Below are 25098 nucleotides of genomic sequence, written 5' to 3'. Positions count from 1 at the left end.
TCAGAACAATCTCTTGCTGGAGGCGGCATTTTCAATCCCCGTTACCAGCAGGAGATGCACTGTCGGTGCTGACGACTGCAAGCAAGCCTGCCCTGAACCGCGGAGAGCAGCAGGAGGGACCCAGATGGCGCCCATTAGGTGAGTATTGCTGTTTTTTTTTCAGGTAGTGTAGCTAGGGCGTTTAGGACTGATTTTAATGGGTTTAAAAATACTGAAACGCCCAGAAATAGAACATGCACCGCTCAAAAATCGCGACAACGAGTGCCTTTAGCTTGTCTGTGGGGAGGAACGGACGGGTTTTAGAAATATTCCTGAGGTGCATGTGGCATGTTCGGGCTAGAGATTGGATGTGGGGGGTAAAGGAGAGGTCAAAGTCCAGTGTGACCCCAAGGCAGCAGGCGTGCTGTCTGGGGGTTATGATGCTGCCAGACACTGGAATGGAGATGTGGGGGGAGGGCGGCTGGTTGAGGGTGGGAAGACAAGGAGGTCAGTTTTTGAGAGGTTAAGTTTGAGAAAAAGGGAGGACATGGTATTAGAGACAGCGGACAGTTGGTGATATTTTTGAGGAATGGTTCAGAGATCTCATGGCAAGAGGTGTATAGTTGGGTGTCGTCAGCATAGAGATGGTATTGGAGGCCGAATTTGCGGATGGTTTGTCTAATTGGGGATGTGTATATAGAGAAGAGAAGGGGATCAAGGATCGATCCCTGGGGAACCCCGACAGCGAGAGGAAGTGGAGAGAAGGGGACCAAGGACCAAGCCCTGGGGTACCCCAACAGCAAGAGGAAGTGAAGAGGAGATAGAGCCAGCAAAGGAGACGCTGAAAGAGCGGTCAGAGAGGTAGGAGGAGAATTAGGAGAGAGCAGTGTCATTAGGGCCAATAGAGCGGAGCATAGTGAGAAGGAGGTCATGGTCAACAGTGTCAAATGCAGCAAAGAAGTCAAGGAAGATTAGTAGGGAGTAGTCACCTCTAGACTTTGCCATCATCAGGTAATTTGATACTTTTGTGGGAGCAATTTTGGTCGAGTATAGAGGGCAGAAACCGAACTGGGGGAGGGGTCGAGGAGAGAGTTGTCAGAGACAAAGCGTGTGAGGTGGGAGGAGACCAGGCGTTCTAGTAATTTGGAGATGAAGGGGACGTTTGAGCCGGGTCAGTAGTTGGCAGCATCAGTCGGGTCAAGGGTTGGTTTGCAGCGTCCTATAGGTAGACCCCGGACACCTGACATACGGGGGAAGTTGGGGGGGGGGTGTAAAGTGATGGCTTGTCACGGCGGCACTTACCAAACTCCTTTCCCAGAGGGATACACGCAGTCAAGGCCAGAGTATCACTGCAGGCCACCCTACACACCACTATGATAGGGAATGCCAATAAACACAGGAAAAGGTGGGTTGTAGTTGTCACGGGTGACGCCACAGTTCCTACACACTGGAATGACCTTTGTTGGAGAATAAATGCAGACAGAGACAGTCTTTGAGTACCACGGGTCCCTAGAAATGGTTAGGGCCCGACATAAACTTTTACTTGAAAACTTGAGCAGAGTACACAAGGCAGTTCACTTTAAGACTTTACAGTGCAGGCAAATGACTTTCAAACCTAATAAAGATTATTCTCTTGCAGTACCCCCCCCCCCCCCCCCGACTCAGAGATGTGTAGGGTGTGACAGTTAAAGGGTGTACCTCTACATGGGGATCTTGGCTCTGGACGGCCATGTAGGAAAATAAGACAGAGAGGTAGTACTTCTGCACTGACCTTGTCTCTCACCAATTGGGGATCACTCCACTCACATCCAGAATTCAGACATCACGGGAAATCTCTTCTCCTCTTCCTTCTTCACCACAAGGAAGCTGAAGGTGCTTTCATGTGGCTCTGTGTTAGGTGGAACTCCAGTAGCAGACAAGATGGAAGACCACTTCACTCCAGAAGATGGAACTCAACAACAACTCTTTCCCACTCTCAATCACTCCTATTGATACCTTCTTTCATACCACATGACATGACAAACTGGATACATTTACATGCAGACTATGATTTTATTAAAGTTAACCTCTCAAGCGCTGCAACTGTGCAACAAACACACCCCGCCTCCAGGAAGAGCTGGTTGTTATTGGTTCTCCAGCACCACGGCTCAACCAATCACTGCAGCGCTCGATAAACCAATCACAGCCATCAACTATGTAGCGCCACAAAATTGCGATATTGCTGTGAGGAAACGCAGCGATATCGCACCGAACACAGCTGCGATATCGTTGTCGCCCCTGTGTAAAAGATGCCTAAGGGCTTATTCAGACGTGCGTATATATGCTGTCCCTCTCACTCACTAGCTCTCTGCTTCCCTCCTCCCCTCCTAGCGGTTTGCAATGGGAGTGGGCGGAGGCGGAGCTAAATACCCCCCCTTGTCCATAGCCAGCAATGGGAGTGGGCGGGACAGAGTGACACTTAGCTCCACCCCCAGCCATTGCAAACGCAAGTGTGGAGGAGAGAGGGAGAGAGCCAGTGAGGGGAAGGGAAGGGGGGATTGCTTAGATGGAAGTGTATATCAGCTGGCCGTGAAAACTCGACCGATATACGTTAGTGGGAATAAGCCCTAAACGTACCTTAACCCCTTAGTGACGAAGCCTGTGCGCTTTAATGACCAATTACATTTTCAGTTTATTCCATCGTTGCATTCCAGGAGACATAACTTTTAATTTTTCCATCCACACAGCCGTATGAGGGCTTGTTCTTTGCGGGGCAAGTTGTATTTTTTAACCACATCATTTTTGCATATAATGGACTGTATATAAGATTGGGGGGGGGGAAATTCTGGCCTTTGTTTTATGGATTCCATTTTTACGGCGTTCTGTGTGAAGAATACATACTGTGATAACATTATTCTCCGGTCGGCACGATTCCGGCGATACAAGTTTATACAGTTTTTTTAATGTTTTGCTGTTTATGTACACAAAAAACACTTTTTTTTAAAGATTTGTTTTTGTGTTGCCGCATTCCAAGAGCCACAGGAGTTTTAGTTTTCCATCGACGGGGCTCTATAAGGGATTGTTTTTTGCATGCATGAGCTCCAGTCTGCAGGCATCCATTTTTTGGGAACATGTAACATTTTTGCTTTTTATTTTTTTCTAGTGGCAAGATGAACAAAACCTGCAATTCTGGAATCTTTTATTTTTAACGGCGTTCTCCATGCAGTATAAATAATATATTACGGTAATTCTGCAGGCCGGGACGATTACATCAATACAACACTTATATAGGGGTTTTTTCAAGTTTTTCACACTTTAAAATTTTTTACATTTTTTTTCTATCACCACATTGAAAGACCCCTAACATTTTTCTTTTTTGTCAATGGTGCTGGGAAAAGGTTTCTTTTTGCGAGATGAGCACTTTATATTAATACCATTTGTTGATTTATATGATGTTTTGATCAGTTTCTGTTCAGTTTTTTCTAAGGTGAAATAGGCAAAATTATCTATTTTTGCCATGTTTTTAAACATTTTGTTCATGGCGTGAATCATGCAGGTCAAACAATGTACTACCTTTTTTCTCTGGGTCGTTACAAACGTGGTGAGACTAGATTTGTGATTTTTTTTTCTTTTCTTTACATGGTAATGGAAGGGGTTTTAATGGTTTTATGTTTTAATGTTTTTTACTTTTTGCCCACATTTTTTTTTTTTACTTTTTAGTCTTTTCCCACTAAGGGACTAGAATATAGCCATCTTTTATCATTCTTATAATACACTGCTATACTTTCGTATAGCAGTGTATTATATTGCCCATGAAGCTCAAGCAGTGGCTGAGCCTCATAGGCCACCGTATATGGCAGACCTGGAGGCGATCTTCAAGCCTCTGGGTGTATGGCAACTTTTAGGGACCCTGTGCGTGCATCTTGGAGGTCTGGTGGGTAACAGAGAAAGAACCCTCCTTCTGTCAGCCTTTTACATTGATCATGGCATGTAAAGGGTTAAACAGCAGGGATCAGAGGCCTCTCTAGTCCCAGCTGTTAGGCCGCATGCACACGGGCGGGAGCCCGCAGCAGAATCCGTCCCCGTGCCCGACCAGTATCCGTGCATACCTGTACTTTCTTCTTCTTTTCTGTACTGCGGATGGTAATCATGCATCGCCATTGGACATGCGCAGTACAGATTGTTTTTTACTTGTGCTTTTCCCGCGGAATCCAGGAAAATGGAGCATGCTGCGAATTCTCATTCGCGAACGGAAACCGCAATTGGTTTCCGCTCATGTGCATGAAGAATCACTTGTGCATTGCATGCTATGGGCGGTATTTGCTGTGGAATCCGGAGGCGGTCACCCGCTCTGGATTGCGCAATTTAAATCCGCTCGCGTGCATTCACCCACAGAGCAGGTTCTGAGCTGTCACTAGACAGCCCAGCCCCCGTTCTTAGTGGTACGGGGGAGCTATGTCAAATATGCTAATACCACACTGTGAAAAGGCACCGCATCAGAATAAAGCCCATTAGTGGCTGCCGTCAAAAGCCATATGGGCAGTCACTAAGGGGTTAAGAGAGCCTTGTGATGGTGGAGCTCCAGTCGTTGACCTGCTGTATTGGTTCTACCATAGAGACTGCGAGAGCGTAGCCATCTAATGTGTCCCCGGTGCCACGCCAGGTCTGTTGTGTGTCTAGAGACTGAAACTGTGTGGCAAGTAGAGACTGTGTTGCAAAGTTCTCAAACTGAGTTTCAAGGTCAAAAGACTGATTCAGCGGCCAAGTGAAGACTAGTGCTAGTGAAAGGAGCGCTCCGTCTCTAACTTACCTGCCCGAGGGGTCTCACACGGTTACACCACAGCTTTTGTCAAGAATCGCATTGGAAAAATTTGCCGCGGTTTCCATGCTGTTTGAATAAACACAGTAAATGGCGGTAAAACATCTTGTAGTTTTTGCGTCTTTCACTGCAGAATCTCCCCGTGTAAACGCACCCTGATGCTGCGCAAAACCTGACAAAAGTGGAGCCCATTTGAGTTCGCCAGCTTGAGGCTGCGCTCAGACAGGCGTTAGTAAAAATGCAGCGTTTTCAAACAGTGTTTTACACGCACCCGCAACTGGTGTATCTTGACGTCAAGCTAGGGGCTGACCTGACTTTTCTGGGTTTTACCCCCCCTGTCAAGCCCCTAGCTTCCGACTCGCTGTTAGTGACTGACTTCTGTGTGGCGGCCTGCCTGCAATTGTCCCCGCAGTCATTCTCAAGGCTGGAGCGGGTAAAGGCTCCCTGCCATGTTCTGCCCGCTGTCACTCTACAGCGCTGGAGTGGGGAGCAGAGGCGTGGCGGAACTGAGGCAGCGCAATAAGTAGAGCGCCGGAACACAAAGGGGAGGCGGTGTGAGCTGAGGCACTGCTCAAACTACATCGCTGGTCTGGAGAGCAGAGGCGGGGGAAGCTGAGGCACCGCAAGAAACGCAGCGCTGGACCGGGGATCAGCGGAGGCGGCCGGAAGCTGAGCTGTGTTAAGTACAGCGGCGGACCGGGCACCGGATGCATAGGGGGGAGCTCACCCAATGCAAGAACTGCAGTGAGCTCTATGCCGCGGCTCTGATCTGGCCCTGCTGTCAGTGTTCCCTGCTGTCGCCACCTCACCTCTCAGTGTTCTCCCTGCCGCTGTTGTTGTATGAGCCAATCGGAAGCTAGAGGCTTGACAGGGGGCGTAAAGCCCAGCAAAGCCAGGTCAGCCCCTAACTTCCGGTGGCATCAAGATACACCAGTACCCACGCAACCTTTCATTGCAATGGGCGATGTGGTGTGTTAACAATAGCTGAAATGCACTAAAACAGAGCAGACAGCGTTAGAAACGCAGCAGCCGAATGCTCAACGGAGAAGCCCCATTGAAATCAATGGAGGCGTTTTACAGTGTTTTTATCGGGCATTTCAAATGCTGCGCTAAATGCTGTAAAAAACGCTTGTGTGAGAGAGAGCGCCCTCAGACTAGTATCACACGGCGATCGCGATATTGCTGAAAGACTATCGCAATTTTGCTCATAAGATGTCGGGGTGTCAGTGATGCTTTTTCTTGCAAGACAAGGGGAGTTTCTATTGTTAAAAACGCATCCAGCGAGAACCGCAAGTTTGTGCGCGGCGATAAAACGAAGGCTCCATAGGGAAACATAGAGCAAAACACCGAAAGATAGAGCAGCCGCGATTTCGAAATCTCGTAAAACATCGCAGATGTGAATGAAAACTTTGAAAATCATGGCTTTCATAATTCTGCGTTTTCACGCTCTCGCACGGCACAAAAATCAGGAGATTTTATCACCCGGGTGAAAACGGCCTTATTGTTCTGTTCAAACCAACCATTGATATATATGTATCAGAAACCATAAACATTGTATCTGTGAGCGTTTACACAGGGGAGGGCGGGATCGGCCCAAGGAGCTAGAGCGAATATCGTACTTGCAAAAATCACGAATTTTACTTTTTTTGCAAGTGAAAGACGCATCGCTGTGAAAATCACATTATTTCAATAATAAAAACAACAAAAAAAAATCGCTATTGCGCTGACACAACGGTTCTTTTTTACAAAACACATCGCACTAACCTAAAAAAAATCGTGGGTTTGCAAGTGTAATATTTTTTCCTCCCATAGGGAAGAATGGGCGATTCTTGAACAGATTTGCCCCAAAATAGGCCAAGCTGCAATTTTCACGTCTCGCAGCATCGCTGCAGGAGAACACTTGCCCATGTGAATGCACCCTCAGACCGTATTTACACGGCTGATGATCTCTGACTGCGTCCGACCGGGACAGAACACGCATGAAAAATGAACCCATTCATTGGGTTCATTCACATTAGCGATTTTTCACTCAGCCTACGGCCGGCTGCACACGGCAGAGTTGGATTCCGCGTGTGGGTTCCCGCAGCGAAATCCGTCCGTGCCCCCGGCCGGCGACCCTGCATTTTGCTGTACTGTGGATGTCTATCGCAATATCAATTGCAGATGAGCTGCCGGTTGGACGGCTTCTATTGACTTCCGTCCGCAGCAAAATAGAGCATGCTGCAATTTTTCCGCAATTCGTTTCCACGTGATTTTCCATGCCTTTCATTGCATGCTATTTGCTGCGGCTCCTCTGTACAGACGCCGGCCGCGGATTCCGCAGTAAAGATTCGGTTGCGTGAAGCCGGCCTAATGGTCCAAGGCTGAAAAAACGCTACATGCCCCATTTTTGTGCGGGCATCGCATGAGAACGGGACATAAAATGTGCGACATCCCGCATATCGTGCAGCACGCAAACGGGGGGTCCATATGTTGTCCAATGACAGTCGCACCTGAGACCCTCGGACGCAACTCGCTTTGGCCTTGTAAATATAGCTTTATAGAGAGCAGCAGGTCAGATTGGCGGATGCCACGGGGTGGGTGGGGGGTGGGGGTGGGGTGCCCTGCAATGAACCCAGAGTCCGATTTCTTCATGGTTACTATATTGCGCTGACACCTCCCCGTAATCACCAGCCGTGCTTCCACAATCCATCACATTTCCTTCCGCACATCCTCGTGACAACGATTTCCTGCTGATTAATCCCTGTTTTTAAACTTTTCTGACCTTCATATCAGGTCCCTGAATATTCTGTGCAGAGTCTGCAGCTCCTAACATCCTGGGACTTGTACCCCCACAGGTGGAGCAATATTGGAGACAACCCCTGTAGTTCAGCTACCGCAGGGAAGCACTGACCCGCATATAAATAACTGTAAAGTTCCATCTTAAAGGGGATGTCTCACCCGGGCAGGATCTCCTTAAATTGGGGTAGTTTTATTACATCTAAACAAAATTGAACTACTGAGACAATTTGACCCACTAAATGGCATCCAAATGTGGCAATAAAGGGGCCAGAAGAAATGAGTGCTGCTCCTACCTAAGTGTCAGGAGTCAGGGCTGTAGGATCATGTGACTCCTCTCTGGTGATTGGCTGAGAGGGATTAGAGAAGGGAGGTGCATGTGAAACAGGCTGTTTTTCCCACCTCTTAGTAGGATATCCTTTTTAACCCCTTCCCTGCTGCAAGATTTAACCCTTGGATGCCATAGTTAATAGCAACCACAGCACCTAAGTGGTTTTACAAAGAGAGATTGGTCCATTTTTAGCCTATTGATGAAATATCAGGGTGCCATCGGGCTCGGATCTGCCATGTATGCGAGCCTATTGGGCATTGTATATCTGACATTCAGGACTCAAAGGAAAGCTGGATGACAAACCCTGCAGGGATGGGGGGGGGGGGGGTCTGTAATTCAGCCATATAGTAATTATCCAGCTTTCCCAGAAACAGATAAAACAGCGGAAGAAAATTATTAACCCTTCGATAGAAGAGGACAACTCAAGGGCTTATATTGGAGGGCTCTTCAAATAATGGCGCTGTATGGTCACCGGATACAAGGGCCCCTCATCCGCCCGCGTTCTCCTCTCCGGTTACCTTAACCCCGTCTTTCCCATTTCCTTCATATAACAATCTCCATTCTTCCACAACACACCCATTAACAAAAATGTGCAACGTGATCCGTGTGTCTCGCTGTGTGAATGGTCAGCTGTTAGAGCCGGGATTAAGTATTTCCAGATTGCACTCAGTCTTTCCAGCGGACGTGTGCAGCGCAGCACTATTCAAAAGATACAGCACGTGAGAAGAGCGTGAAAGCGAATCGTATCAGGATCCATATGGGGTGGGGGATGGGGGCAGATCGAGGTGTATGACTCCTGTAGTATCCATTAAAGGGCCAATACCCTTAGTAGTTGCTAACAAGGGCACTCCAAGCCTCTCTCTCTCTCTCGGCTTGTTGTGAAACTACAACTCCCAGCATGCTCGGACAACTGCACACAGGATTGGTAAAGCATGCTTCAGCATTCACGCATGTTTAAAGGGGTGGTCTCGCGAAACCAAGTGGGGTTATACACTTCCGTATGGCCATATTAATGCACTTTGTAATGTACATTGTGCATTAAATATGAGCCATACAGAAGTTATTCACTTACCTGCTCCGTTGCTAGCGTCCTCGTCTCCATGGTTCCGTCTAAATTCGCTGGCAGCTTGCTTTTTTAGACGCGCTTGCGCAGTCCGGTCTTCTCCATTCAGCACGAGCCGCTTCAGTGTGCTCCCCGCTACAGCTCTTCTGCGCATGCGCAGACGAGCTGTCACTGCTCGGGAGCGCGCTGAAGCGGCCATTCTGCACCATCCTCTGTTAGAGGAAGGTGCAGAAACTGGAGCTGCCCAGCGGAGAAGACCAGCCCAGCCCAGCCCAGCCCAGCAGCCCCGAGAAGCCTCCCAGGTAAGTGATGGGTCGGGGGGGGGGCTGCCGCTGCCGCTGCGCCGGGGGAGCTAGCGCTAGGCCGGGGGGGCTGTCGCTGCGATGGGGGGGGGCTGTCGCTAGGCCGGGGGGGCTGTCGCTGCGCCGGGGGAGCTAGCGCTAGGCCGGGGGGGCTGTCGCTGCGATGGGGGGGGCTGTCGCTAGGCCGGGGGGGCTGTCGCTGCGCCGGGGGAGCTAGCGCTAGGCCGGGGGGGCTGTCGCTGCGATGGGGGGGGCTGTCGCTGCGCCGGGGGAGCTAGCGCTAGGCCGGGGGGCTGTCGCTAGGCCGGGGGGGCTGTCGCTAGGCCGGGGGGGCTGTCGCTGCGATGGGGGGGGCTGTCGCTAGGCCGGGGGGGCTGTCGCTAGGCCGGGGGAGCTAGCGCTAGGCCGGGGGGGCTGTCGCTGCGATGGGGGGGGCTGTCGCTAGGCCGGGGGGGCTGTCGCTAGGCCGGGGTGGCTGTCGCTAGGCCGGGGGAGCTAGCGCTAGGCCGGGGGGGCTGTCGCTGCGATGGGGGGGGCTGTCGCTGCGCCGGGGGAGCTAGCGCTGGGGAGCCGGGGGCTAGCGCCGGTTACCTGCTGTCTGGTCGGCGGCTGCGGGGCGTCTGGTCGGCGGCTGCGATGCGTCCGGTTGCCATGGAGACACAGCTGGCGGCGTCTCGGGAGCGCGCACGTCGGGCTGCAGCGAGCGACTGGGAAAGAGCCGGCGGCCATCTTGAGGAAACTTTTATAACTTGCTGAAACGCTGGAACGGTAAGTACGAACCAGCTAGAAATGTCATTTACAGGGGGGCTTAGTAATGTGTGTTTAATGGGGGGGACTGGGCAAAAAAAAAAATTAACTGCTTCCTCGAGACATCTCCTTTAATACTTGTATAAAACTGCAGAACTGTCATTTATAATAGCCGCACGCAAACTGCAAGGTTCTCAGCGCATATTTTGATTAAGGCATGCGGGCCCATCCGCCACGTCCAGTCGAATCTTAATGGATGGATACCAGCTCTACGGTATGGGAAAGCTGGCTATATACTATCACTGAACCACCCATATCTCACAGCCCGCACACTGCGAGATACACTTGTGTGAGCCCGGCCTTACAGAGCTAACAAATTTATATAGTTTTAAAAAATATTTTTCTATTTTAGGGCTTATTCACACGTCTGTATATCAGCTGGGTTTTCACACCCGGCCGATATACGGCGTCCCTTTCTGCAGGGGAAGGAGGCAGGCTGGGTTGGGAGCAGTGCACTGAGCTCCTGCCCCCTCTCCGCCCCTCGGCACTGTTTACAATGGGAGGGGCGAGCTAAGTTCTGCCCTGTCCCATTGCAAATAGTGGCGAGGGGCGGAAGCTCAGTGCACTGCTCCCAGCCCGGCCCGCCTCCTCCCCCTGCAGAAAAGGACACCGTATATCGGCCGGGCGCAAAAACTCAGGCTGATATACGGACGTGTGAATAAGCCCTAAGAAAGTATATAACATTTTTGATTTTTTTCCCCGTTGATTGGGCTGTGTGAGGGCTTGATTTTGTGAGAGGTAGGGCTATTTCAGACGACCGTATATCGGCTCAGTTTTCACGCCGAGCCGATATACGGTGTCCTTGTCTGCAGGGAGAGGAGGATGGAAGAGCCAGGAGCAGGAACTGAGCTCCCGCCCCCTCTCCACTATTTGCAATAGGAGGGGGCGAGATGGGGTGGAGCTAAGTAACACCACTTAGCTCCGCCCCCATCCTGGCTCTCCCATTGCAAATAGTGGAAAGGGGCGGGGAAGGGGGCGGGAGCTCAGTTCCTGCTCTTGGTTCTTCCAACCTTTCCCCCCCCCCCTGCAGACAAGGACACCATATATTGGCTCGGCTTGAAAACTGAGCCAATATACGGTCGTCTAAATAAGCCCATAAGCTGTCACTTTTAGTATTAGCATTTTGGAAGACATACGTCTTTTTGATCACTTTTTATTCAAACTTTTTGGGAGCCGGAATACAAAAAAATAAAATCACAAATCTGGCATTCCGTTTCTTTTATAGCCTTCACCGTTCAGGATAAATATTGTAATATTTTAATAGGTTGTACTTTTACGCACTGTGATACAAAATATGTGTTTTTTTATTTCCTTTCGTTTTTTTAAACCTAAATTTTTTTTTTACCATAAAATAAATTTTTTTCACTTTTATTTAGTCCCCTCGGGGGACTTGAACTTACAATCATTTCATCGCTTGTACTATATACTGCAATACTTGAGTATTGCAGTATATAATGATTTTTGATGTTGCATTTCAAGCATAAGGCATCTATGTGTAGCAGCTCTGGGAGCCTTCAGAAGACTCCAGCCTGCCATGCTAGCTCATCGGCACCTCCTGATCATATTCTGGGGTGCCGATGGAGTGCCAGAAGGACATGCTGTCAGCTCTGATGGTGACATCGTAACAGTTAACTGCTGTGATCGTAGCTAATCATGTTTGTAGCAATTGCCTGCAGCTGTTAGAAACAGACTTGTGGACTTTTGTGTATTTTTGCATGCAGGCAAAGTTGGTGTCGGAGTTTGAGAGCCGACCCCCAGGCGGTGATTCAGACTGATCCATACGAGAAAACAAGCTCTCCACTCCAGACAGCGGGGAGCGCCGGGGAAATACTGCGCAGTGTACACAGGGGCGGTTATGAAATCCTGGTGGTTATGTAACTGGGGAGTTTTGGGAAAAGATGACAAACAGCGAGAGGGCAGACAGAAAAGCAAGTACCGTCACATCACCCGGCACCCGCCTGTGGGATCTAATTACAGCTTATGGGGAGCTGCAATCACTGAAAGTAACGCAATGTAATGAAATGGAGTGCGACCGTTGGTTCATCCTCTTTAAGTAGCGTCTATGTGGTACCATCAGGACAACCCCTGTCCCTGTAGTCACGGGGGTGTCATATAGGGGTCCTTCCTCTCGCTCTGGAGGACTATGGGATGCGTTATGTTACATACTAGCCCCTCTTCCGGATCGTCCAGGAGTCTTCTGAGAGAAGGGATATTTCCTGCAAAGACTGCCATCACCTACCACTAGGAGGAGCTGTTCACCAGGGGAAGTAGAACTGCAGTGAGCTCCCCCTAGTGACCGCTAAAGGCGGCTGGAATTATCACAGAACTGAATGCATTGAATACATCAAAATCCACAGTGGCAAATTCTGCTGCATCCAGGCAGAAATATTCTGCTGGTGTGCGAAGGCCCTCACGGCACCGTGCGCATATGGCGAATATTTCTGCAAGACGCAGCTTAATCGGCAGCTGTGGATTTCTGCTCCATAACCTGCATTTGGGCTGGGGGATTTGGGGTGCTGAATATTTTGCGCCTTAAGGCTACAAGCACACAGATGTGGAAAAAGTTGCACCCGAGATTCTCCGACGCATCTAGATCCTGTCAGCGCACGGACACCCTGTCCGTCTGCTGTCTGGTATGCAGGACACAACACAGGGACATGTCCTATTTTCATCCAAGAATCGGACAGGCTGCCATTTGTTCTGCTTGGACTATTTGACTAATAAAAGTCCGTGTGCGCGGATTCAAATAAATGGGTGCATCTTGCAGAAATATGGGGGAAGAAAGTTGCAGAAAAACCACTATGGCAAATTCCACAGCATTTCCGCCTCCAGAACCATTCCTGCAGATTTTGACTCTATCCGTAGCTGATATCAGCTGATATCAGCACATACAGCGCTCCCCCTCCCCTCCCAAGTATTTGCGTTATCAGCTCAGCTGTTCACCCCGCGGCCTGTTGTAAGGGCAGCGCCGCCGCTCAGGTGGTGCGGAGACGGCATTAGTGAAAGTGGTAATGAGTGCTGTGTAGACTGCGGCGCAGCTTCCCCTTCTGATGTCTGGGGCACCTGTTGTACACGGATTTCACCACCAATTTGATGAGATATCCGCAGGGAGTCTGTGCCAATTCCTCATGGCTTCTTCATCAAGTCCACTGTGAAATCCGTGTCCAAACCCACGCCGTAGTCTGCAGTTTTCTGCACACAGCACGGCACTTCTTAAAACGCCATCCACATGTGGATTTCCCCTTTTAATTTGGGCTGAATACGGATCTGCGGCAGCTACAAATGCAAATCCACAGTAGAAAGTTTTGCTGGAAATGTGTGGATTTTCATTGAAATCTGCATCAGAAAAAACTGATGCGGATGCTGGTATGAACAAAGACTCACCCGTTAAATCTCAGTTGCTCCAGCGCCGCTGCTGTAGTTGCCCAGAGTTAGTGGGGCCCCTCCATAATGTTATATGTCTGTCTTGTACCATTGTCTTGTCAGTGCCTTAATTGTGGTATGCATTTGGATAATGTGTATTGCACCTCTGCAGCACTGAATGAGTTAAAGTCTGGGTTATGTCTGGAAATATATCATGTTGTGTCAGGTGACCATGTTAGATATATGTGTTTGCAAGATGGGATGTAATGTAGTCCATGCAAGTCAGTTAGTGGGAGCAAGTTCTGGTGACAGGTCTGCTGCAAATCAATGAGTGAACCCTACAGACACAGATCGGTCTGTGTGGAAGCTGAGCAATTTCCTTCTGCTTGGCCTGGGACCAGTCTACCCAGGATATGCCAATGCTATCACCGAATGCTGAGTGAGAGAAGGACCGTTGCTTGGCTAGAAGGAAGACACCAGAAGTGTGAGTGTTGACCGGTAGAGAGTAGGAGAGAGAGAGTCGCGGGATCACACAGATAACTAGGACTGTGGATTGTCCGGAATACCCAGAGAGTCCTCCCTGTCACACAACCTTGACTTGTAGTACCTGTGCCAAGCTACTGTTGTAAATTGGAATTTGCTGAAGTTACAGTAAATGGAAATTACCGACTGCTCCTAGTTTGTCCAGAAAGTTTCCCTGTGTGAGCTGTTATTTATTTTACCAAGATTCACCGTAGAGGACGGAACGGTGGCGTCACGAGTGACAAAGAACTTTAAGTTAACTCCTGGTTACTTCTCCCCTGTGGCCTCCCCCAGCAGTGACTTGCATGGGTCCCGAGCTACCCCCAGGGGAGGAGATGGTAGAGCAACCGTGACAAAAATCCTTATCTACCCCACCATCAGCTGTGGGCCCGCTCATCAGACAGTGCACTGCCCTCTGATCCTTGTTTGTGGGTTTACCATGTGAACACTGAGACCAAGCGCCGCCGTCAGAAGTATTGTATGGGAAATCGGGCATGTCCTCACTGCTGTTCTGAAAACCAAAGACTGTTGGGAAACCTAGGCGGTAGGATGGCGGGGGACGAACAGGAGATAGATGCTTCTTTTTGCCATTGTATAACATTTTTTCCCTTCGCTAAACTTTCTGAGGTCTCGGAAAACCGCTTTAAGAAGAGGCCAGTCTGATTCTATTCACTTCGCCTACTCATCATTAGAAAAGAAGGGGTTGGGTGGACTTCTAGGAAGCTGCAGACAAAAAGTTCAGCAAAACTTTATCAGTGGCTCTAGTTACACGACCGGTTTGTGCGCCGCCGAAGCCTGAGGCCACATTCACGTATGTTTAAGTGTCCATGTCACGACTGCAATATTTGGAGATCATATTCCTATGAGGGTGGTCTCAGCTATCAGGTGGGCGTACATAACCTCTAGTGATGAGTCTATACAGGACCAGGTTGTTCTCCTGCTGAGGGTCCCTGGACCCCGCTGCTCGTGGAAACACAAAAATACTTTCCACCAGATGAAGGAGCCGAGTCTGAAGGCACAATATGGATGAATCCCGAGAGAAGCGACGGATCAGCAGTTCTCAGGATGGCAACTTCTGTCATCTCCAACCTACACAACCAGAATGTCACCGAATCTCTGCTGATTCAGCCGCAGCGTCACAAACCCTCCATTGTTCTGGAGAGATCAAAGAAGAGGGAACTTGTGTGACTCCCAGGCCGAGGAAACGGCGCTAAGGGTATGTGCAGATGGCGGAATTCATGGCGGAATTCATGGTGGAATTTTCCACGTAGATTCCACCTCTAAGAACAGTCTACTTTTCTTGTTGTGGATTTAGTCTTCTCAATGGGCAAAATCCGTGTGCAGAATGGTGATGCCATTTTCCACGTCCGGAGTCTGCCCTCGGGTTTGGCCCAGTGACAGCGCCAAATCAACACGGATTTTGCTGCGGTTTTTGGAGGCAAAATTAACGCAGAAAATTCCTCTGTGAATTCTGCTGTGTGAACTCGCCATACGTCCGCTAATACAAGGCAAGTGAAGTACATTTTACAGATCTCCTTCACACATCACAGAGTTTTACTGCTACGGAAAAAGTATGAAATTCGAAAAGCGCTGCAGTTTACAGATCCGCATGTCCATATCTGCAGAGGACTTCCTCCATGGAGATCGTAATAAAAACTGCACCAAAATCCGCACATAGAGTAATGTGTTTTTTGCTGCTTTTCTGTTGCGGAATCTGCTGAAAATCTGCGGATGTTGATGTTTGTTGTTAAAGTGTTCCGCTGCGACCGCCATGGAGGAACTACCAGATCACAAAGACAACGCGGTCCTCAGTGGAAAAGCCACATCAAATCCCACATCTGCAACAGGAGACGCAGCAAATTCTACAGACATCATTTACTCTGCCCACCCGCAACAGGAAACCCGCAACAGGAAACCCGCAACAGAAAACCCGCAACAGGAAACCCGCAACAGATTTTCCACAGCGCAGATATTGTACGTGAAAGTAGCCTTACTGTGGCACCGGCCTTAAAGTGGTTTTCCGGCCATGTACTACTGATGATGTATTCCCAGAACAGGTCACCAATAGCTGACGGGTTCCCCGCCGGTCAGATGATCCTTCAGCCGAGCCGCATGGCTGCATCGGTGGTCAGAGCTGGAAGTGTAAGAAGAAGGCTTCTCCCCCACTTAAAGGGGTTGTCTGCGGTCTGCCATCGTGGTACAACCCCTTCCACAGTGAGAAACATAATAAATTAGGCTACTTTTAGACAGAATGATTGGCACTTGCACGGGCGGCTGACGATGTCGTTGGCTCCTTCGCTCTCTGAAAAAAAAAACATTCTAAAAATCTGACGGAGAAATTGTCAGCGTGAATGCGGGCGCCATTATAAAAAAATAATTAACTGCACTCGTTTAATGGGATTGCGACCCGTTTTTATGGCAATTAACCATAAAAAGAACCTTTAATTACATCATTTGGCCAATTAGGTTTTTTCTACATTCATAAAAATGGGGTGCAAAACGGAAGGAAATCACGCAGGAAAAGCACAAAAATGGGGAATAAAAATTGTGTGGAAAAAAAAAAAAAAATATCGCTTAAAAAAAATTTAATGAAAAATTTCGGTATGATTTTTCACGTCTGAAGAAAGCCCCCAACCATGTGATCGCACCCGAAACATGCAGGTAAACACCAGGGATTTCTAGTGAACTCTGCGTCTGATTCCATCGCAGATCAGCACATCTCATAATGGGGATTCCCATGGGCGAGTTTTGCGTGTTGCGAGGAATCGACGCCATTGTTGTATACGGGTCTCTTTCTGGGTTTCTTGCAGCGATGTTGAGACACAGAATTTGCCGCGCTTTTTCTTACAGTTCACAGAGATCTTGTCACTTGTTTCCAATGGGTGACCGAATAGATCGCATCGCCGCGCAGCTTGTGGGGGAGTTGTCATAGTTAATTCTCCCTATTGATAACATGCGACGATCAGAAATGTGAAGTTTCCTCACAAATCGTAACTCGTAGTGAAGATTGCAATTTTACTAGCGCAAAATCGGTTCAAGTTGTGAGAGGCGCGACTGATGTCAGTCCCATGCAATGTAGATGTCTGCGCACCGCCGATACGGGGCACACAGTAGCGAGCGCCGGGTCCAGATATATTCACACGGGCCAGAAAATGGTGCATGTTTTGTGCGCTGCGAGACACGAATGTACAGCCCATTATTTGCAATCAGTGTATTACACGGGCGCTTTATTTCTTGCAGCATGTTCTATTGTCAGGAGTCTGGCACAAGACTAGAACCTGCAGCTGAGCGGTCTCTACAGAAGCGGGGTGTCCGTGTCCTGTGCGATGCGAGTCGCACCCGAGAATGTCAGGTGGGACTCGGTCACCTATGTGAATGGGAGTTTTCTGCACTTTATGGCGCTCAACTCATTGAAGAACACAAGTCATCCTCTCCCCAGCCTGCAATGGCTGATAGCAGAGAGCAATAGCTTGCACAGTAAACAAACTGCACGGTTCGTGTCCCTTTAAGTGGCTGTGTACACATAAGCTGCAAACAAGAACCCTCCACAACCCAAAATAAGGCGGAATGACATCAGACAGCGACGAGATTCGCCAGTTCTCTACTAATCAGATAAAAGCCGTAACAAACACCAAATTGTTTGGAAGCAGCAAATAAAGACAAAAGGCTCATTGGGAGCGGCGCGGCGGGCACACTGCCTGCTAATGAGGGGCGCATTGTCCGTGGGAGGCCTGCTCAGCCGCTATTAACCCTGCGGGGCCGCTCATCGGCGGACCACTGTAATACGTCCACTTAATGAGGTCAATAAACTCCAACGGGGGAGAAGCGGAGCGCGATGGCGGCCAGATACGTGCGGAATCCCCTATAATGGGGAGACGATAAATATTGGGGTCACTTGTGATCATTGTGACACGAAACCGCCGACCCATTACTGCTGGAGGCAACATTGAAGGGCCGGATCCCATTCACATCGGTAGCAGCCCAGTTTTTTTTTCTGGATGCACAGAGCTTCAAAGCTCCGCCCACTCCGCAATTTCGCATCAAGTTCTATCAGTCTGAGGCTGGATTCACACAGGCGAGTTTTGTGCGACGCGAAGGTCACAAAGATAGAACCCGCTTGTTTCCAAAGCGTTACGTACAGGTTTTTGCAACGTGTCCTATTTTTCATCGCACAAATCTCGCCCGTTGAGTCGCGTGTTCACACAAGGGCGAGGTCAATTGTAAGTGGTTTATATTGAAACATGCAATTCTGACACGGACTACGATGGAACGCGGCTTTCTTGGACTGATATCGCACTCGTGTAACATAACATACAGATCGCAGCCCGCAGCCGAGTGCATCACTCACCCTCATTGACCCCGGAGAAACGAATAAGGTCCATAAAGAATTGGTCAGAGCCGCAAGCGTGAGCGGAGACGGACTGACATCCGTGGGGTTCTACGCGATGAATCGCCCTACCTGCCTTTACCTCAGACGATGACTGGTCTGACAAAGACTTTCTTTCATCAGTAATCCATCATTCGGTGCAGATTCCCTTATTTCCATGACAGAACTCCAAATTCTCACTACCTGCAGCCACCACTAGGGGGAGCTCACTGTACACTGTGCCATTAGAGTTCATTGGGGAAGATTTACTATCACAATTACACCAGTTTTCTGGAAACGGTCTCACATGCTCTGTACCACATTTATGGGGCGTGGCTTGAATGTGACTTTTTTGCCAAAATTTTGACACATAATTTGTCATGAAACTAAGCCAACTAATAGCCAGTATATACTTAGACTACACAGTGAAAAGATACGCCACATTTGTCATCCAGCAGACTCACTGATTCCCCGGCGCATTTCAAGACTGGCTAAGTTTGCACTATTAGACAATATTATTAAATCTGCCCCAATAGAGATGTAGTGAGGTGCCTCTAGTGGTGGCTGTAAGTATCATGCAACTTTACCATCAGCCACCACTAGGGGAGGAGCTCACTACATGTATATTAAACATAACCATAGCATACATTGAACTCCTCCTAGTGGTGGCTGTAGGTAGAGTTACATGACTAAACCTTGACTACCTGCAGCTATCACTAGGGGGAGCTCACTACAGCTACAGCAATCTCAATAACAGCACAGTATACAGAAAGCTCCTCTTAGTGGTGGCTGCAGGTAGTGACAATTTCATCATTTAACTATCTGCAGCCATCATTGGTGGGGGAGCTCACTACATGCATATTGTATTATGGAGTTCAATGTAGATGTAGAGAGCTCCCCTAGTGGTGGTTGCAGGTAGTGAGAATTTTACCATGAAGGTCTACCTTTGGTCAGCAGTGTTCCAAACTCCCTGTAGATAGTTACATCACAAAATTCTGTCTTCCAGCAGCCACCACTAGGGGGAGCTCACTGCATGTATACTGTATTATTGAGTGCAATATAGGTGTAATGAGATCCCCCTAGTGGTGGCTGCAGGAAGTTTTACTATATAACTTTAGGCAGAGGGTTTGGTGCAGTGTAGCAGAAAGACATACTGAGGAATCAAACCCCATGCAAAGCTGGACTTTAAAACTTACAAAAAAAGTGAACCCAGCCTTAAATCAGTCTTTTTCCAGCTATATAAAAGCTTAAAGGGATTGTTCAGGGCTAGTAAAACATGGCTAATTTCTTCCAAACACAGTAGCACCCTTGTCTGTGGGTTATGTCTGATATTGCAGCTCAGTTCCCATTCATTTTAATGGCGCTGCAATACCACACACAACCTACGGACAATGGTGGCGCTGTGTTTGAAAGACAGCAGCCATGGTTTTCTAACCCTGGACAACCTGTTTAAAGGGGGTTATCCAAGGAGGGAAATACCAAATCCAGTCTGGGCCCAGGGTCATGTGGTAGGGTGCATTCCCCCTCTGTCATCGCAGGGGGCTGGCTTAGGTACTGAAATAAACACCCGCCCCCTGTGTGACATCACCGACAAGAGGTGAGGAAGACTCCATGGCACGCACCCAGATGTTGGAAAGGAAGGTGTCAGCACCACTGGACCGGTCTGCATCGGGCATTTCCATCCTGGATAACCCCCATCATCAACTCCAGGGACTTCATCCATCAGTCTGATGGCAGAGGAGACAAGATCGCACATGTAGAGCAGAGCACCGATAATGTCCACGGGCGATTTGTCATAGCGTGATCCGCGGTGATCACACGCAGAGCACGCATGACACGCTTTACAAGGGATAGCTATGGAAAGCGCAGCCAAATGTACATGATGAAGAAAAAAAAACGCTCGCGATTTTCCACTCGCGTCTAAAAATCTCAGCATGCCGCGATTCTCCGCGATAAACCGATAATTAAGATAGGTTTATCGTGGAAAATCGCGGTGACATTAGTGCTCCCCCGCGGCCGAATATCACTTGTGATATTCCATCCCGCCCGTGGACACTCAGCCCAAGTTAAAGGGGTTTTGCAGTGTGAGGAAAGTAAGACTTTCATGTACAACGAAAAGTTCGGCAACTTTGTAATACTGTACACATTGTTTCAATTTATCATAATTTGCAAAATCTCTGTTTGCTGACAGTGAATGGAAACGCTGCAGAGGCTGAAAATCCATCCTGGCCACATCCAGACTGTTAGGCTGCATTCACACAGGCGATTTGCGCGTGCGGGTTCTGTCCGATCGCCAAATGGATGAACTCACAAGTGAAAATGACAACATTGATTTCAACCTGTTTTTTTCACATTATCGATACAAAAAAGAAAAAAAAAGAAAAAAAGTTGCTGTATGTCCTACTTTTGGGAAATTTTATTATGGGATTGTTAAAAAATCATTGCATGACCGTGAAAACTGCAAGGACATGGAAGCAATCCGTTTTTAAGAAAACTCGCCTTGCGCTCGCATCTAGAATCGCTAGTTTAAGTGTGCGATATCGGGCGGAGTTTCTCGGACTGATCTCCCACTTGCTAGTGTGAATCCAGCCTGGAACAGATCTAATACACCAATGAGCCCTGAACCGGCACCAGCAGGATAGAAGCATCTCTGGGAGGTTTCTATTCACAGCCAGCAAGCAGACATCCTGAAAACGATGGAAAATTGCAAATCAAAGTTTATTAGAGAGCTGCAGAATTTTACAAAGTTTTTGCTTTGTTTACACAATAAAAAAACGCCTCGGAAAGTTCTGCCGCGGCCGCTCAGCGATATGCAAATGAGATCATTAATAAAAAGACAACAAACTGGAGGAGACGAGCGGCTGAACATTTGTACTGGGAGCAAAAAACTGAAAAGAACCATTGTCGACGGACACAAAAAGTCGATTACACGTATGCAAAGCCCTCTTAAGCAGCAGAGCTACCTTTCCCAGATGTAGCAGAGTGGAGTTTGTCATTTTACAGTGATTTCTATGTAGATCTGCTGTATCCTGTTTGTTAGGAGTTCAGTGACAAACTCAGCACTGCTACATCCAGCACAATCAAAAGGTTCAGTCAGTCAGTACCCAAGACCTAAGCGACTAATAAAAGGCTAGTGTGCGCTGTGCTATGACTAATGACTAGGCTACATAATAAGCCCCTGTAGAACGCAGCATTACACAGGCCAGGCGGGGGCGCTGTAGGCTTCAGGCTCAGATGAGGAGCATAAAAATAAGACACCTGCTCAGAGCTGAGAAGAGCGAATTCAAGTAATTCAGCCGGGCAGGGGGGCCAATTAAGGCATGGTCTATGCATTGTGCTTCTGTGTGGGGCACGCTACCAGTAGGGACTACAAGGCTCAGCATGCATGCAGGTCAATGGCAGCTGCAGAGTCACTGGTTGTGCACGAGTAATCCAAAACAGCACTTGGTCTCAATCTACCAACATAAAGAGAATACAAGTCAACATTTAGATCAGGGTTCCCCCACCTGTGGCAAAACTACAACTCCCAGCATGCCCAGACAGCGCATGCTGGGAGTTGTAGTTATGCAACAGTTGGATAGAAGGGAGACTGATAGCTTCTATCTAACACTATGAAACAAAGTCTTTAGTACGTGTCACAGCGTCCCGTTCAGTCCGGCTCCACACAATGGCGCGTCATCCCGCTACGCGGCCAGTTTTTGGACGTCTCTGGCTTGCCGTAATCCATACAGCCATTTTATAACCCTGGCGTTACGTTCGATAATTGAAATCCCGTAAGGAATACGCGTTGTTGTGGCCGCCGGCGTCTCTTCAGGGGTGGCAGCGCTGACCTGGGACGGTGCGTACTCCGAGCTTTCCGTACTGACACTGTGGAACTTGATGGACACGATATCTGAACTCGCCCGGACAAAATGCTCCGCGCCGATGGTGGAAACCTCTCCGGGGTCCAGGCCGCAGTAATTGAAGAAACGTTCGAGGTCGGCGCTGGCGCGGGAGTACCGGTCGCTCAGGTCGGATTTGGAACGGTGTAGAAGGGTTTGCTTCTTTCCTTTTTCGCTGGGGGTACCGGTGGGCGAGCAGAGGGGGCTGTCGGGGAAGAAGCACAATTTGGCAGGGGATTCCAACGCCGGGGTGATGAGGATATCCGGACAAGGGGGACGACGCGGTGCGTCACCAGGACGAACATCCACTCTGCGTACCGCCGTCGTGCTGGGAGACCGGTGGCCCACGGGGCTGCATGAATTCGGGGGTGTCTCCGGTTCTGGCCACGGCACAATATCCGCCCGCGGGGAGGTCAGAGGACTGTCGCAAATGTTGATCAAGTTATTAAGAATCTCTAAATTTAAAGAGTTTTTGGCACTCCGATTTTCTCCCCTCGGGGAGCCCTTGCGGTTGGGGGTCAGCAGAACTCTCCGAACTCCGGGGGAGAAGAGTGGCTGCCGGGACAGGACGGGTCTCACCGGTTCTTGCTTGGTGCTGACCACTTGTTTGCTTTTGACGTACTTGGCTTTATCGGCTTCCAGTCTCTCCACCGCGCTGGGCTTCCGGGCGCCGTTCTCCACCTGCCGGCGAAAGTATTCAGGACCCTTGTTGAGGATACGGAAGGGCATCACGGAAGTGAGAGGGGCGCCCATCCCTGCGGAGTGTAGCGTGCCAACGGACATGGTGGTGGCTCTTAAAGCTGCGCTCAGTCTTGATGGCGAAGTCTTACATCCCACGGATGCTCCTGCCGGAAGAAGTGCAACGCAGAAGAAGAGACAATATTAGCTCAGCTCATCCCTCGCCGGTGCAGTTTACAAGTGTTTGTCGGTCTGACAGCATCACACACAAAGCCACAGGCTGCAGCCGAGGGCGGACCGCATGGCCCTCCGCCCTCGCCAGCTCCTCTCACCCAATCCCCAATGTCGTCGCCTCTTCAAACCGAGCAGTCACACCCACCCTGTGTGGCAGTTGCTGGCAGCATTAGTACCGGCCGCACTCCCCCACCTCCCTCTGATGGAGCCCCTCGTAGACATCTGTCCCTCAGCTGCAGCGCCACACATGGAAAATTCCACTCTAGGAAATACGGAATATCTATCGCTTCTAGGAATCACGCCGCACGGTGGAATCATTTGCGCTGGCACAGCGGGGCGATCGCACACTTACATGGCTTGTGCAAGTTTTCCAAAGCAGCCCCTGGCAGTGCCCAGCAGATGCACTGTCCCTCTGAGGGGGTGACATGGCCCACTGTCACATGACAGGGCGAAGAGCTGCTAATAGTAGGGGGCGGCATCTCCAGGGCAACCGGTGACCCACATTACCAAATAGGCCCTCTCTGGGATTGGGGGCAGCTGCCACAGACGATGCACAATGACCTGTCCATCAGGCTGACAGAAGGGGGTGGGGTGGGGGAGGGGAGGGGAAGGCGGCCCAAAAAGTGAAAGGAGAAAAGAGACAATTAGACTTAAATGAGAACGATTCTCCCCGGCCGCAGGGGAAAGTGACCAAGAAAGAGGCCACGGGTTCAAATCCTGGGGTGTCTGTACCTACCCACCCAGCGGCCGTCACCCCCTCGCTGCGGCCACCTACCCACCCAGCGGCCACCTACCCACCCAGCGGCCGTCACCCCCTCGCTGCGGCCACCTACCCACCCAGCGGCCGTCACCCCCTCGCTGCGGCCGTCACCCCCTCGCTGCGGCCACCTACCCACCCAGCGGCCGTCACCCCCTCGCTGCGGCCACCTACCCACCCAGCGGCCGTCACCCCCTCGCTGCGGCCACCTACCCACCCAGCGGCCGTCACCCCCTCGCTGCGGCCACCTACCCACCCAGCGGCCGTCACCCCCTCGCTGCGGCCACCTACCCACCCAGCAGCCGTCACCCCCTCGCTGCGGCCACCTACCCACCCAGCAGCCGTCACCCCCTCGCTGCGGCCACCTACCCACCCAGCAGCCGTCACCCCCTCACTGCGGCCACATACCCCTATGTCTGGGGTAGGCAGGTTCAAATCTCTAGGTATCCACTCATATGGGGTCTCTGACTTAACAGCACAGCAGTACCACCCACTTCTAGGTCTACCTACCCACCAGCCCCTTCATTGCGGCCACCTATCCACCCAGCAGCTGTCACCTCCTTTTCCCTATGCCAGGAGGCAACAGGTTCAGATCGCCAGGTATCCAACATATGGCGCCCCTGACTATACACCCTCTACTAGGTCTACCTACCCACCCCTTACAGCTCCCCTTGTACTTACCTGGGGAGGTCAGAGTCCTCGCTGCCTCTTCCCCAGGCTGTGGCCTCCTCACCTGGCTCTCGCAGCGCCTCCTACCTTGCAGCTCCGCACACCTCTTCCTGTTTGACTAATAGAATCCCTGTCTCCCTCGGCATTTAACCATTGATGTCCTGACTCCAATATGCTGAGGCGTCATGTCTACCGGGGCGCTAGAAACGAAATGACTCCAATTATTTGTAATTTCAGCGCTGAGATGTTTTACGACATACAACAAGCTGCATCCTGACTTGCTGGGACTTGTAGTTGAGTCCTGACACATTAGTAAGCTGCACATTCAGTATCAGGGGCTGCGCTCTGTGCCAACCGGTCATGACCTGGAGATATCCTGGACACATGGCCTGCTGGGGGCGCTGGAGGTGAGGTCCCTGCGGGGTGTAGCAGGTGATTTCCAGGGACGCAAGCAGGAATAAAGGGATATCACAGGAAGTCCCACTGACGGATGACGGTGATGATGATACAGGATAGGAAGACCCTTGGGGACCGCTCACACAGGGGAATGTTTCTGCATTCCGCACCACA

The 25098-nt window shown here is 50.0% G+C and overlaps 1 protein-coding gene across 1 annotated transcript; it reads right to left on the bottom strand.

Moving 5' to 3' along the window:
- Positions 1–21008: 21008 nt before the first annotated feature.
- On the bottom strand, positions 21009–24625 carry FAM110A (family with sequence similarity 110 member A). The gene is made up of 2 exons (XM_066586395.1): positions 24541–24625; positions 21009–23035 (listed from the first exon to the last, which is right to left on the bottom strand). The coding sequence occupies exon 2, from the start codon at positions 22971–22973 to the stop codon at positions 21993–21995; it is 981 nt and encodes a 326-aa protein (XP_066442492.1). The 5' UTR covers positions 22974–23035; positions 24541–24625; the 3' UTR covers positions 21009–21992.
- Between the last annotated feature and the right edge of the window lie 473 nt (positions 24626–25098).

Source organism: Eleutherodactylus coqui, chromosome 13, assembly GCF_035609145.1.
Source record: "Eleutherodactylus coqui strain aEleCoq1 chromosome 13, aEleCoq1.hap1, whole genome shotgun sequence".
In the NCBI taxonomy this organism is placed as follows: Eukaryota; Metazoa; Chordata; class Amphibia; order Anura; family Eleutherodactylidae; genus Eleutherodactylus; species Eleutherodactylus coqui.
The sequence above is the reverse complement of the archived record's forward strand: the minus strand, read 5'-3'. Positions and strand labels throughout refer to the sequence as shown.

Bases quoted from the DNA above. Each gene is read 5' to 3' on its own strand.
- FAM110A (XM_066586395.1), bottom strand. From the start codon at position 22,973: ATGTCCGTTGGCACGCTACACTCCGCAGGGATGGGCGCCCCTCTCACT.